The sequence below is a fragment of the Ochotona princeps genome, chromosome 5 (assembly GCF_030435755.1).
Source record: "Ochotona princeps isolate mOchPri1 chromosome 5, mOchPri1.hap1, whole genome shotgun sequence".
Classification (NCBI taxonomy): Eukaryota; Metazoa; Chordata; class Mammalia; order Lagomorpha; family Ochotonidae; genus Ochotona; species Ochotona princeps.
The window spans coordinates 49,329,108-49,344,021 of NC_080836.1; the positions used below are offsets into that span (position 1 = coordinate 49,329,108).

At 38.9% G+C, this 14,914-nt stretch overlaps 1 protein-coding gene across 1 annotated transcript in view; it reads right to left on the minus strand.

The window, feature by feature from the left end:
- LOC101536298 (bile salt export pump) overlaps positions 1-14,914 on the minus strand; it is a 109,096-nt gene that overhangs the window by 31,021 nt on the left and 63,161 nt on the right. Inside the window, exons 3-6 of the mRNA XM_058664245.1 lie at positions 5,754-5,856; positions 5,023-5,044; positions 2,733-2,784; positions 1,055-1,293 (exon numbers count right to left, since the gene is read on the minus strand). Coding sequence (XP_058520228.1) covers positions 1,055-1,293; positions 2,733-2,784; positions 5,023-5,044; positions 5,754-5,835 — 395 coding nt within the window. The 5' untranslated portion in view covers positions 5,836-5,856. The remainder of the gene's footprint in view (positions 1-1,054; positions 1,294-2,732; positions 2,785-5,022; positions 5,045-5,753; positions 5,857-14,914) is intronic.

Consider the following 14,914-nt stretch of genomic DNA (forward strand, 5'->3'; position numbering starts at 1 on the left):
CCTCTCACACATTAGTAAGCACCTAGGAGCATGGCTGAACCTCAGACTTGGACCCCGCTCACGTTTATTTACAAGCATCTGCAGTTTGTAATTATGTGATTATTTGAACGTTCATTGATTGACTGATGGTCTGACTACCTAGATCTAAGCTCCACAAAGATAACTAGCACTACTCTGATAATTGTACCCTAGATGCTTCCATGAGTCCCGAGTATATGGATAAATAGAAAACCCTTGGATACTCAGTTGAATGAGTGAGTGAAAATCATAAATCCATTTGCAGAACCATACCAAGTGATTTTCCACCCAGGAAGTGCCCTGTCCTTCATTCTTAAACCCAAGTAAGAGGATTCATAAGTGCAAATGAGTTTGTTTGGAATCTGAGGCAGCATGCAGCAGATGCAAAGTCCATGCCATCCCCGTGAGTCAGCCCAAGGACAGGCTTATCACCAGAACAGCTCCAGAGTGACTGACTGTCTTGAGTTCTGGCCGTTTCTATGTGGATGCCTTTCATTCCCAGCCTCACATCACTCTTCTAGAGAAACTGAAGGATTGGCTGAGACCTTTGGCCCCTGTTAGGGTAATGCAGCAAGCCCATTAGGTTTTCATTACAGAGAAAAGACAAGGACCCTCTGAATCCCCAGTCACTGCTGCAGAGCTAAGGAGCAGGAGGGCTTGGAGCGAGGTGGCAGGGCAGGGGTTCCTGCATGAGAGACTCAAGTGGGATTTGTGTCACGTACATGGAGGCAGTAAGTATTGGTAGTTGTTACACTCAGGTCCACAATCAACAAAATGGTACATTTTGGGGGTGTATTTGATCGGGGATTTCCAATTGTGTTTTTGATTTTTAAGATGCTGTTAAGATTTTTAAACCTAGTTAGAGGGGGAAAACCTAAAGGTCTAGGAACATGGATAAATTTACATTTCTATTCACTCTGTTAGACACTACTCAACTTGGCAGTAAAGACTTCTTTACATTTTGAATTACACAATTTGAAATGTGACCCTCTCCATATACATACATAAATAAATACAAAAAAATATAGCAGCCTACCCACAGCGTGTTCCATTTGTCACATTCTGGTTCAGGGAGCTGTTGACCCATACTATAGTGTTATTCACACAGGCTTTTCCTGGAATTTGGAGTTCTTGTAATTCAGTGTCATAGTCAATGAAAACATCTGTCATTGTGCCAAAAATGAGTAGCACGCCGGGCTGGGCTATCCCGTGGATGCATGCGCATATACTTCCCACACACATCAGCCAAATGTCACTCCATGAAGAAAACCGGAACTTGGAAAACAAAGGGTTCAGAGATCACTATGAGTGAAAAGCAGGAGAGGCAGGAGGACCACTTCATTTTAGTTATTACATTCTCATCCATGGTTCTCAACACCAAATTCTGCGGGAAACTGAACAATGGCATTAGTACCAACTACCTTAAAATCAATCGGACATTCAGTATCTAAAAGATTAGACTCTTCAGTTGTTAGATCATGCTTTTTCTTGCTTGACTTCTGAATTCTTCTCTCTGTGCCAGAGGTTCACTTTAACTTTTTGCTACTTGTCCACAACTGTGGGGGTTAAACCACCCCCATCACTCAATCCATTGCCAAGGGAGACATGTTATGTGAGCTTTCGGTATTGAAATAAATTGGCTCCTAAAACTGACACTGACAAAGGAAGACATTTGTACTTTGCAAAGATGTCACCGTGTGCAAATTTAGATTAAACAGTCCTACTATAATATTTGTAAAGACTTTTTAAAAGAATACATAATGTAATTTTATACATTTTTATGTTGTTTAATTTTTTATTGGAAATGCAGATCCACAGAGAGAAGGAAAGACAGAAAGATCCTCCTTCTGCTGATTCGCTCCCCAAACAGCTGCAATGGCCAGAACTGAGCTAATCTGAAGTCAGGACCCTGGAGTCTCTTCTGGGTCTCTCACATGGGTGCAGGGTCCCAAGGTTTTAGGCCATTCTCCAACACTTTCCCAAGCCAGAAGCAGGAAGCTGGATGGGAAGTTGAGCATCCTGGACATAAACCGGTGCCCACATGGGATCCCAGTGGTTGAAAGGTGAGAATTTAGTCACTAAGCTACCACATTGGGCCCTGATGTAATTTCTATAATGACCTTTTTCCTTACTAAAATGTTACTAATGGGGTTAAGTAGGCATTTAGTTTCACAGTTAACATGTCTATACCCTAATCGTGAGTTTTCAGTATCCACCTGTGGCTAGCTTCAAGCTAACACCAACTCTGTAAGACAGCAGCGATGGCTCAAGTAACTCAATCAAGTAGCTCAAACAAGGCCTGGATTGAAATCGTGGCTCCAAATTTTGGCTCTGACCAACCTTTGTCATTGTTGGACATTTGGAGAATGAACCAGCAAATAGAATCTCCGTCTCTGTCTTTCTCTCTGTGTCAATGTGTGTGTATGTGTGTCTCAAATAGATGAAATACTTAAAATGATAATTATGTATTTAGTCATTATTTTCTTTGTTTTTCTGATATATTGGACAGGATTTGTGTGTTTAAACAGTAATGTGATTCTAGCTATTATTCAACGTGTTATCTGGGCAAGGCTTATGACTGAAATGGTGATCATTATAGTTTAAAATTTGCCAATATGACTAAAGATTTAGCACTTCCTCCATGGTCTGAACAATTCGAAATTCACAACTGTGAATTAGAAAATCTATGCCATAAATTTGCACAATTTTATTACCAACTGAAAGAAGCCAACTCGAATGCCATCATTTTTCTTCTTATCTTTTGACCTGAGGAGGGAAGCAGAGATTTGAAGATCAGGCATTCCAAAACAGTGAGAAATTCTCCCCAGATGATGCTTGCATTGTTCCATTCTTCAGCACAAAGGAAAACCCTCAAATTTAACTCAACACCAGTACCTTAAAAATCCAGATTATAGTATAGCTGTATCTCATGCTCAGAAGAGATTCACTACAGTTTTTTTTCTGAGAGCTATTGAGAATAAATAAAAACTTGTCTATATTCCCAGTTGTTCCAACAAATAACAATCTGCCCTTAGCCAGATAGTTATTTTGTGTGTGTGTGTGCCTGCTTTTCCTTGTGGATAAATTGAAGGGGGTTAAATAGTGTATTTTACATTATTATCACTATTATTATTTTCCATGTTACGGTTTTATAGGTATAAGGACTCCTCCTTCCCTTCATAATATTAGAAAGCTTCCTTCTAGCCCTGAAAATCTTGACAAACAGATTCAGTAGTGCTGCTATGAGAGAACATTTTTAAGAACACTCGCATAACTCTCATGCACTTAGACTTCCTTGCACTGTTATTCATGCACTGTTATTCATTTCATTTCTCATGAAGCTGTTCTGAACTTCTCTTTACTCCTGTATTTGCATTTGTCACCTATTCCATGGATGGATAAACTATGGGTCTGCCAGGAAGAGCTACATTTTTGACATATTTAACTGCACTGTCACTGTGACTACCCATGCATTTTTGTCTTCATTTCCTTCCTCTTTGCACACCTATTTGTCAACCTCAATGGAGATCTTCAGTTCTTTAAATCCACCAGTTTCAAGGAAGCCCTTTCAAAAGTTGGCTTCCTTCCCCATGTACACCAGACCCCATGGCCTGGCATTTGAACCACACTCTCACCATCACTCTAATCATTTTTCCAGATGTGTTCTTGGAAAGCCCATCTTTGCATCCAGCCAGCTGTTTGTTAGCTTGGCCTACCAGAGACAGCTTCACCTCCATGTGAGACACACTGAGCTTTTATCACCAAGCTTCTCCTCCAAATCAGAATGGTATCCTGAGTCCTTACTCAGACATGGTCCATAGCTGCCAAAGCCTGGCCCTGTTAGCTCTGTGACTCTGTCTCCTCCTCCTTGCCAGTTTGCAACACCCAGGTCTCCTGTGCATGTTTGAATGTTCCCACCTCTGCATATTGGTGCCCTCTATTTGCTTACCAGAAGGGTCTTTTTTTCAGATTCCACTGCCCTCCTTCACTCCTTCCCTAAGAGATCACCATCTCAACAGAGCATTAAAATAATTACAGTATTAGTGGTCTTACCTCCCATGTCCCAGTTCCTGGCTCCAATCCAATCTTTTTTAGAACGAAATTGATAGATTATCATTATTTACTATATGTTTTTTCTTTTCTGGATTGTTTATTATACCGCCACTAAAATACCCTCTTAAAGGCCAGAGAGTTTTGCCTATTTTGCTCCTTCATCTATTTGACACCTTACATAGTGCCTGACACCAAGAAGGCACTGAATTAACCTTCGTCGGATAAATGAATGCATGCTCACCAACTGGGCCAGCAAGGTTATATTCTTGCCAGGTGATTTTCCCATTTTACATTCACCTTCTCTAAAAGCAAAACAACACACTCAACTTCTGTAATATTCCTTTCATCTACACCCATGCTCAGAGGCCCATGTTGACCTTCCAAGCCTAGCCCAATACTAACCTGACCACTCCCACCACCTCCCTCTGCCAGGAATTACTGGAAATGTCTTAAATTCCTTTCTACTACCTCTATGTCAAAAACTCATCGATGACTTCCTTTCTGTCTTCTAAATTAGACCCCATCAAATCCCGCTTCCAAAATGTGACTAGCTAAGTTTTGTTTTATTTGAGAATTTAAAATTTTCAGGCAAATATAAATATCTAAAAACTAAATTTTCGGTCGATCCTATTTGCCAAGATGAAAAATTTGGGGGTTTGAGGACTTCTTCCAGGTCCATGAACTCATCCTTGATGTTGTATGTTGCTTTTGCTCACCCAGGTCAGGGATCTGTGCTGCTCCTGGACACGCAGGGAGGAGTCGTGGACCTCATAAGAAATATTCCAGAAGGGTTCTTAAAACAATCTTTTGTTTTTACAAAGAAAAGGAATACATTACATATCATCTTACAGGAAGAGTACGTGCGTGGAAATTTGCTTTGCTTTGTGCTTTTTAAAGAATACTACGAATTTATTCAGGAAGAAAATGCTATATTGTTAAAATAGTACTCACCTTGATTTCTTATCATTATTAGCTGTCAGGATGAAAACAATGCATAAAGCAGTTAATAAGACAAAATGTAACATAGTCATTAAAATTTTTTCTCTGGGAAAAATATTCATATAAGTTATTTTCATTCATGGAACATTACAAAATAATTTCTTTTAGGCTTTCATCTGCCTCTCCCACCTCACACACACTAATTCTGACACACACACACACACCCTATCTACATATTATAGAAAATTTTAGATTTAGGATTTCTTCTGTGACTACATTTCTAGACTTTCCTCCAGCATATAAAATACATTCATTGAAAATCAACATTTCTAAATCAGTTGAAAATTTATTTTTTAAAATAAATACTTATTGACTGGTTCTTCAAAACTGTCACAATTTACCCATTAAAATGCACATCACAAATTAACAGGACAGTAGGATGTCACTGACACTTTTACACCAGTTAAAGCCTCAGGATTAAAACATCATCCTGTTTTCTTAGAGTAGAGTAGATAGAGAGCCCTGGATGTCAAGTTGGGGTTCAGGGTCGTGGGTGGAAACCAAGGGAAAGGTACCCTAAGATGCTTTGTCATACCCTGGTTGCTCTGGGATTTTAATTTAAGTAAGAATTGAGAAACCTTACTGGGAAGCTCCTTAAAATATCACTGCCTTATTGTTGTTTTGTTCTTACTTCTCTTTGGACAAGAGTCAAAAAAAAAAAAAAAAAAAAAAAGACCACTTACGTGATCCATCTGGCTCAAAAGCGTGATTCTCCTCCCCAAATTTCTTCACACTACGAAGAATTACTGAGTCAGACATGGTCATTCCAATCTGCAGTCAGCAGCCCTACAAAATAAAATAATCAATGTAATCATTCTCTCTTCTCTAACCAAAACAGACAAATTTGGTTCAAGAAATGGTCTTTGCTAATAAGCATTAGATGAAAGCAGGTATCTAACTGTTTAATAATTTCATGATACAGCCTAATTATTAAGATAAACCTAAGCTACTGAAGAAAGTAGTTTATTCCAGTTGGTGGATGGATAGCTATTTCCACAAGCTATTTTAAACAAGTAAACATGAAAACCATGAAAATGACCTATTGAATTGTAACACTCTGTCTGTTGGCAAGCAGCACCCAAAGACTGCTAAGCAGACTTCTCTGCTCCTTTGTAAATGCATGTCAAGCTAAAGTGCGCCCAGCTAGGACCATGAGAACAGAAAAGGTACATTCTGTCAATTAAATGCATTACTAACAGTACAAAAATGACTTAGAATTCAGGACATAGAACCCATACTTGACATAAAGTTCATGCTTCACCAACTTTTCAGAAACACAGTAACTGTGGCTAACTTTTTTTTAAAAGACCCAGTTAGATTCAATAAAGTGTTGGCCAAGGGCTGGGATAGCTTTGAGTATTGCTGTGGTATGGGGAGTGACTAGTGACAGATACAAGGTACTTTTGGGAGTGACAAAAAGTTTCTAAACTTGGAGTGTGGAAATGACTACACAACTCTGCTAAAACGCTAATTTAAAAAAAGTCATTGAATTACTTCTTTAAAGAATATGTTAATTTATCTACTTGAAAGAGTAATGAGAGAGAGATTCTATCCATTGGTTCTCTCCGAAGATGGCTACAGCAATCAAGTCAAGCCAGAATCTAGGAACTCTATCCTGATTCCTTAAATGAGTGGCAGGGAGATTCAAGTACTTAGATCATCTTCTGCTTCCCCCAGCTCATCAGCAGGGAGCTGGAGCTGGAAGCAGTGCATTTGGGACCGAAACTGACACTCATATATACAATGCAAGGTCGTAAACAATGGCTTAACCCAGTGTACCACAAAGCTGCTTGCATGAATTATAGGCAGTAGATAGGTGAACTTTATGAAACACAAATTATAGTTCCAACAGGCTATCCAAAATAAGACAAGTCGTGTGATTAAATTCTAAGATTCAGATACAAAAGGCATAGTATAAAATCATAAAAGAATGAATAAAAATTAACAGAAAAATATAACACATCAGAGTTGACATTTAGATGTGGGCCGGTGGCCCAAGTCAGAGTACCAGTCTAATGATTCCTTACTCTGTTGCCAAATCCAGCTTCCTGCTAATGCAGACTTGGGGGAGCAGCAGTGATGCTCAGATACAAGGGCTCCTGCCATCCACGTGAGAGTCCTGCATTGCATTCTTGGCTCCTAACTTTGGCCCCAATCCAGCCCTAACCTAGTCAATGCAGACAAGTGATGCTTGAGTCAGCAGATGAGAGCTAAACATAACTGACTCATTTTAAAGAGCATATATTCTGAGAAAATGCAATTAAATAGACATAATTAAACATGAATAAACACATACACATACATTTAGTAAAACTGTACATTAAAAACTTTAAAATAGGGCCTGGCGGCGTGGCCTAGTGGCTAAAGTCCTCGCCTTGAAAGCCCCGGGATCCCATACGGGCGCCGGTTCTAATCCCGGCAGCTCCACTTCCCATCCAGCTCCCTGCTTGTGGCCTGGGAAAGCAGTTGAGGATGGCCCAAGGATTTGGGACACTGCACCCGCGTGGGAGACCCGGAAGAGGTTCCTGGTTCCCGGCTTCGGATCGGCGCGCATCGGCCCGTTGCGGCTCACTTGGGGAGTGAATCATCAGACGGAAGATCTTCCTCTCTGTCTCTCCTCCTCTGTGTATATCTGGCTGTAATAAAATGAATAAATCTTTAAAAAAAAAACTTTAAAATATATTTTTAAATGATTAATGATTACATCACTACAGAAATTAGAAAATGTTGAAAACACAATGCTGAGTCCAGCTTAGTAGCTAAATCCTTGCCTTGCAAGTATGGGATCATATATGGGTGCGATTTTTTTGTCCTGGCTACTCCACTTCCCATTCAGCTCCGTGCTTGTGGCCTGGCAAAGCAGTAGAAGATGGCCCAAAGCCTTGGGGCCCTGCACCCACGTGGCAGGCCCAGAAGAAGCTCCTGGCTATTGGCTTCAGATTGGCTCAGCTCTAGCTGTTGAAGAAACGTGGGTAGTGAACCAGTGGGTAAAAGATCTTTCTCTCTGTTTCTCCTTCTCTTTTCAAATCAGACTTTTCAATAAAAGGGGTTTTTTTTCTTCTTTAAAGAGAGAGATAATATGCCAAAAAAATTTTCAGGAAGAAGCTAAAAGCATACTTCAACCTTTATTTGTAAACAAATGCATTTTACTTTTTAAACATTTACAAATGATACATATTCTAATCAAGAAACTCTAAAAAGCAAGATTAGCACGATATGGAAACATAAGAAGTCGAAAAAAAAAAGTAAAGATAGACTAATTCAAGAGCCACTTCTTGAAATAACTAAATAATAGATAAAATTCCATGAAAGTGTTCAAGAAAAGAATATAAATCATAAGTAAATGCTAATGGAAAGTGAAAAAGGTAAAAGAACAAAAAGAAATTTTAAAATCATAAGGAATACTCTAAGTAACTTTAGGGAATTAAATTTGAAAGCCAGAATAAGGTTAATTCTCCTAAAGCAGCATGAATTACCAAAATTCATTTTGAAAGAAATAGGAAACTTAAAATTTAATATCTACTAAGAATATTGACTCTATGTTCAAAAACCTCCAATCCCAATAAACATTGAAGCTGAAATATATTAGGTAGATTAGATTTACTCTAATATTACATAAATTATTTTGGTGAAGAGAAAACTAGGAAAACTAGTTTATAAAGGACTTGGTATTTTGACATCAAAACAAGCAAATGTAAGAAAAAAGTAGACTTGTAACTACTTTTGAATACAGACTTTCTTTTAAGATTTATCTATGTTACTTCAAAGTCAGAGTTACAGGGGGAAGGGATAGAAACAGAGAGAGATCTTCCATCTGCTGGCCAACTTTGAGATGTTTAAAATGGCCTGAACTGAACTGGTCCAAGCCAGGAGCTTCTTCCAGGTCTCCCACTTGGGTACAAGAACTCAAGGTACTGGGCCATCCTCTGTCGCTTTCCCAGGCTATAAGCAGTAAGCTGGATGAGAAATAGAGCAACCAGGACTTGAGCCAGCACCTATGTAGGATGCTGCTGCCGCAGATGGAGTAGTCTGGTACACCACCATGAGTACTTTTTAAAAAACTAAATAAGGTGTTCAATATAATATAGTTTGTGAAATACGTAAAAGAGAAACACTGTCAATTCCAGGAATGTAGTAATTATCAAAGGTTAAAAAAAGTTAGTCATTTTGATAGACTCAAAAGAAGTATTCAATGACAATCAACATCCATTTTTGATTTCTGGAAACCTATAAAACTAGAAAAATCATTATTTGGCAACCCCAATGAATACATTTTGGTTTATGATCAACCATGAGTACTAAAATCATTCATTGAAGTACCAGCAAGGACTGAATAACATGTAGCACAAAGCGTTGTGAAGATATAGAGAAAAGAGGCCTGTTATACAGAACTAATGAAAACATAAATTGATTGAATGACTATAATTTAGAAATATTTAGTAAGGCTGAGAATTTAATAGCACAGAGCCCAGAATAGTCTATTCTAGGAGGTCTCTATTAATTGTAAAATACTATTAACATTGATTTGACATGGCTGAATCTCAGCAAAAATACGTTTAAAGGGATTAAGACAGGAAGTTTCAGAATGATACAATCTGATTCTAATTACATGAAAAATTTACATTCAAAAAATGTTTATAATGGTTTTGAACATATTGATATGTAGTATCTATATGTAGAGACTTGTTTGAAAATGCTTAAAGCTGAATTAATGTTAGTTGGCTCAAAACTAGAAAATCAGGGCAGGAGATCAGTGAAGCACTGTGCCGTGTCTGTATCTATACAATTTTTACTCCTTTTTTAAATAAAGATTATTTAATTTAATTGATAGAGTGGCAGAGAGACAGAGCCAGGTGAGGGAGAGTGCCCTTCCATCAGCTGGCTCACTCTCCAAATGGCACCCATGGCGTGGGCTGGTCCAGTCAGAAGCCAGGATTCAGGAGCCTCTTCTAAGTTTCCCGCCTGAATGCAGCATCCCAAACACTTGGGCCACCTTCCACTGCTTTCCCAGGTGTGTTAGTATGGAGCTGGAGCAGAAGCGGAACAGACACAAATCAAACCAGTGTTCATATGGGATGCTGGCCTTGCACACAGTGGCTTTATCCAATACTGCAATGACATCAAGCTCTATTTCCTTTTTAAGCACTTAGTTTTTACTATTCTTATTATTTGGGAGACAAATAAACAGAGACAGAGAGCTCCACCACCATCAGTTTACTCCCTCACCAAACTCCTGCCAACAACTGGACCAGGGTTGGGCTGAGGGCTCAATCCAGTTTTCCTGCACAGATGGCAGAAACCTAAATATCTGAGGCATGCCCTGTAGGCTCCCAAGGTGGGAAAGTCAAAACCAGACTCTCCAATATCAGAGGCAAATGGCTATTCCAAAATGGGGTTCATCTTGTTAATTTGGTGTTCATTGCGTTTTTTCTTTCTCTATGATTTATAAATCTTCCATAATAAAAATCTTAAAATTTTCACAAAGGCCAGTGGGATCGTTTAAAAAAAAAAAAAAAAAAAACTTGTAACACCTGGTGTGGTAGCCTAGTGGCTAAAGTACTTGCCTGCCATGCACCAGGATCCCATATGGGTGCTAGTTCGTTTCCTGGCTGCTCCACTTCCCATCCAGCTCCCTGCTTGTGGCCTGGGAAAGCAGAGAAAGATAACCCAAAGCCTTATGACCCTGTACCCTGTGGGAGACCCAGAAGAAGCTCCTGGCTCCTGGCTTCTGGCTTTGTATCAGCTCAGCCCCAGCCCTTGTGGCCACTTGTGGAGTGAACAAATGAATGCAAGATCTTTGTCTCTCCTTCTCTCTTTAAAAACCTTGTAAGAGTTTAAGATTTATAAGGAAATTCTGTATATGGTAAAGAGTCCACATACCCTAAACCCTGTTACTAACACCTTATACCAGCATGATACATTTGTTGCAATTAATGAAGAAATATTGATAAATAACACTACTACAAGCAAAAGTGTATCATTTCTTCAAATTCTATTAGCTCTCATCTGAGTCCTTTTTCTGTTCCAGATTTCAATTAGGAAGCTAAGTTCATGACATTAAATCATTATGTCTCCTGAAGCAACTCTTGGCTGTGACAGCTGACCCACTGACCAGTGTCTTTATTTTAGATGGGGTTTTGAGCAGTTCTGATCACAAAGTTGTAGAATGTGCCTTGACTAGAATCAGTGCCCTGACCAATGTTTTCCCACAAGTTACTCCAGGTTAGTACTCAAAGAAGAAGATCACAGAGGCAAATTGTTCTCAGACCATGTCAAGGATACATGCCGCCAACATGAAATGTCAAAAATAACTACAAAAATAAACCAGACACTGAGAAACAGAACAAGGAACACTCATTAACAAGTTTGTGAAGTTAGTAGAGAATGTGTCCAACATAGCTGAATTGCAGTTGAAGACTGTAATATTTGTCGGTTGTATCATGCTTGAAGTCTTGGCCAAAAACATTTTGTTTTTGTTTTGTTTTTCAAAAAGCAGGAAACTTTCTGAGGATGATAAACCAAAATAGTATTTAGCTATGGTTGTGATGTTATATTTCCTAGCTTCAAAACAAGATATGTATTGCTACCTTTGAGTCTCCAGTTGGGCACTGGTGTCAGGAAAGAGCCATCACCCACTGCCTCCAGAAGGGAGCATGAGCAGGGAGCTGGAATAGAAGCAGTCCCTATGGGGGGACACATCTGTTACCTTTTTGTTTTCAGTTCTGATTTCTTCCCCTCTCAAGTCAGAGAGTGGCATTCATGATAGGAAAATGCCCTGGCAGAACTGGTGTAAGAATGAAATGAGACTGTGTCTACAATGATTGGAACAGACAGCAGCTACAGTTCTCCTGGTTCCCTTTGCCCTTCAGGCTCACAGATCAAGCTGCCTCTCCCCTTTTGCTTTTGGGAATCATTCACAACAAACTACACTCTAAAAAAGCCCACTGGAGTGCGGAATTCACAAATAGAACTTTAGCTTTCTCTCCATGTCTCTTCAGACACTCCATATGTTAGGTTTCATTCACTCAAGCGTTGCTTCTTTCTGAATGTCCTTATAAATAATTATGTCACTATTTAAAAAGTTGGATTCTGCAGGACAAAAATTCACGTGAAGCATGGTGTTCAACATCCACAACACAGCCAAAGGCAACACTGCTATGGACCTACTGCTCTTGGAAAGAATGGAAAACACCCTTGTGGTCTGTGGGGTATCTCAGTAGGAGGGTGTTAGAAAGAACCTGTTATTGGACCTGGCTCCCATTAGGTAATTTGGGGGAAAGTCCAAGGAAGTGAGAATTTGCTCTAGATTGGATGTTGTCAGAGAACCCTGGCAAGTCCATAACTGGGTAAACAAACAGCAGTTATTGGCATATGACATTTGTAGTTGCACAGTGATCTTAACTTTGTCTATACTTAGAAAAAATTACAAAGTAGCCTGATGCTATGTCATTCAATTATGGTCTCAGAATAACTTTGACTCAGTATTCTGTAAGATTCCTACATCTACTAGGAAATAAGAACACCACAGAAATGTGCTACCAGACCAAACACAGAATGTAAGAGGCTGTTTTCTTTTTTTTTCATTCTCAGGGTCAGATGGTTTTTTTCAATTTCATTTTAATTTGTAGACTTCAATTTCGTTTTCATACCAAGAAGCTAAACTTCAAAAAGTGTATGCTTTCCAGGGTAAGGGATATACATTAGTGAATAACTCAATAAGAAACAGAAGTGATTCCCTGACCCATGAACAGCTCAGTATCCACAGGGAGGCCCTTCCAAGGCCATTGTGTTGACAATGGTAATTACTTGCACACACACAAAATCACCAGGAGTTTTATAAGTTTATGGAAGGGCAATAAAAGCCAAAATTATTAAAAAGAATAAACAAATGCCTTGCTTGGGTTTTTTTTTTCTAGACCAAGTAATGTTTTCAGAACAGCAGGTTAGATGAACTTTCATATCATTATAAAGGTAGAATGAAACTCACCTGTCATTAGTCATTGTTCCCTCCCACTAGCTAATCCCTTGCTGTTAGGTGAGATCCTAGGGAATTCACAGAGTAGTTGTTAGTAAGCATCTCTGTTTAGCTCTGAAACTCCACAAGCAACGTGAGAAATTAATTTGCAGCGAGAAAAACATTTGTTTTAGATTTCCTCCATTCTTAGTATATTTTATGATCTATGATTAGAGTGTTTTGTCATATTATTTCCCCCATTAACACAAGCAAATGTGATATCATATGTATTTTATTAGCACCTAAGTAAACTTATTGTGTTTCATACGCTGCAGGAAGCTTAAATCAAATTTCTTGACAATTTACATCAAAAATGAGAGGACTCATAGCTGAAAATGAGGTTTAATATCATTTGCTTTTTGTTATTCAATGAGTTTGGCTTCCATATAATGTCCTTCTGGAATAGATTAAGAATTTCAGGGTCTTTCAGAAAAATCTGTCTTCCAAGAAACTTAAGAGAACCCAGGAATGCAAAAGAATTTGAAGTCTCTAAGCATTTGTACAGACTTAACTCTAGAATTGGGGGGGGGGGAGGGCAAAAAAATCCTAATTGCTCAATGCCAAAACAAGTGTCCTTCTCAACTGAGTGGCACGTGGTCTCTAACCTGCTCATCATATGCCTCTCTGTTGACCTATCCAAGGTTGAAGTTTTCTTTTGATAAAATGTGTAATCTTATCTACACAGAAACACACACTAGAGGGTAATCTCCTAAGTCAGACATAGCAAAGGTTTTAACCTTAGAACATTAAATACTACTGCTGGGAAGGAGAGGGAAAGAGTATGCAGCAGTATCTGAGTGAATCATGTAAAAGAATTTGGGATATGGATAGACCGCAGAAAGGCGACTTGCGTGAGCAGTACCATAGTGATGCTTGAGACAGGAAAAAAAATGGAAGACACACAGGGTCCTACAAGAAGTGCTGGGTGCAGTCAAAGGTGCTGAGAATGTAAAATGTCAGTGTTAATCACCAACTATCACACCAAAATTGCAAAGTACCAAACCATGAATGGTCTGGACTTCACCAAAGGCTGGGGTCAACTTGAACAACTGGCTACTGATATTGCAAAAGAATTGGGACTTTATGATTATTCATACTAAAGAAATTGCACTTTCACAAAGCCAAGTGAATTTTTTAAATGAGCTCATTGACATTTTTATTTTGAATGGATTATTTAACTTATTCACTCATTTGCAGCGAAGACTCACATTCTCTGCACCACCCAACACAACACACAGAGCCCTACTTGAAAGACAGATGGGAAAAATGGAAATTCCATAGATAAAACAAGAATTGGAACTATTGTAAATAATGTTACAAAGCCATTAATGCATCATGTAAGTTTCTATTGTAATATTGTTTACTGCATGACAAGTACCTCCTTTAGTAAATCAGAAATACAATGATCCACAAGATGAAACTTTAAAGGAATAGCCCAAAAATTAAACAAGCAAGTATAAGCTATTTACCTGTGAATATAGACTTAAAGAAGCCAGAAAGTAATAACAGATTTCCTGATGGAAAGTCAAAGGGTTCCATAACCTTTTCCAACTTCAGTTTTCATCATTGTAAAGCACTGAACAGGAGTCAAACTTTTTCAAGAGCATTACTATTTGCTCACAGGTCAATGCCCCAGAAGCCAATCTAAGTACAGTGCAGTGACACATGAGGAAAAGTCAAACTTACTCTAAGCGATACCCCCAAACCAGAGAGCACCCTGGAAACCCTTTGAGCTTGTCAACAGGTTTCAGAAAGTGCTGATTGATCCTCTAGAACGACCGAGAGTGTGGGAAACCACAAAGATGCTGCAGTTCCAGTCCACGTCCTTAT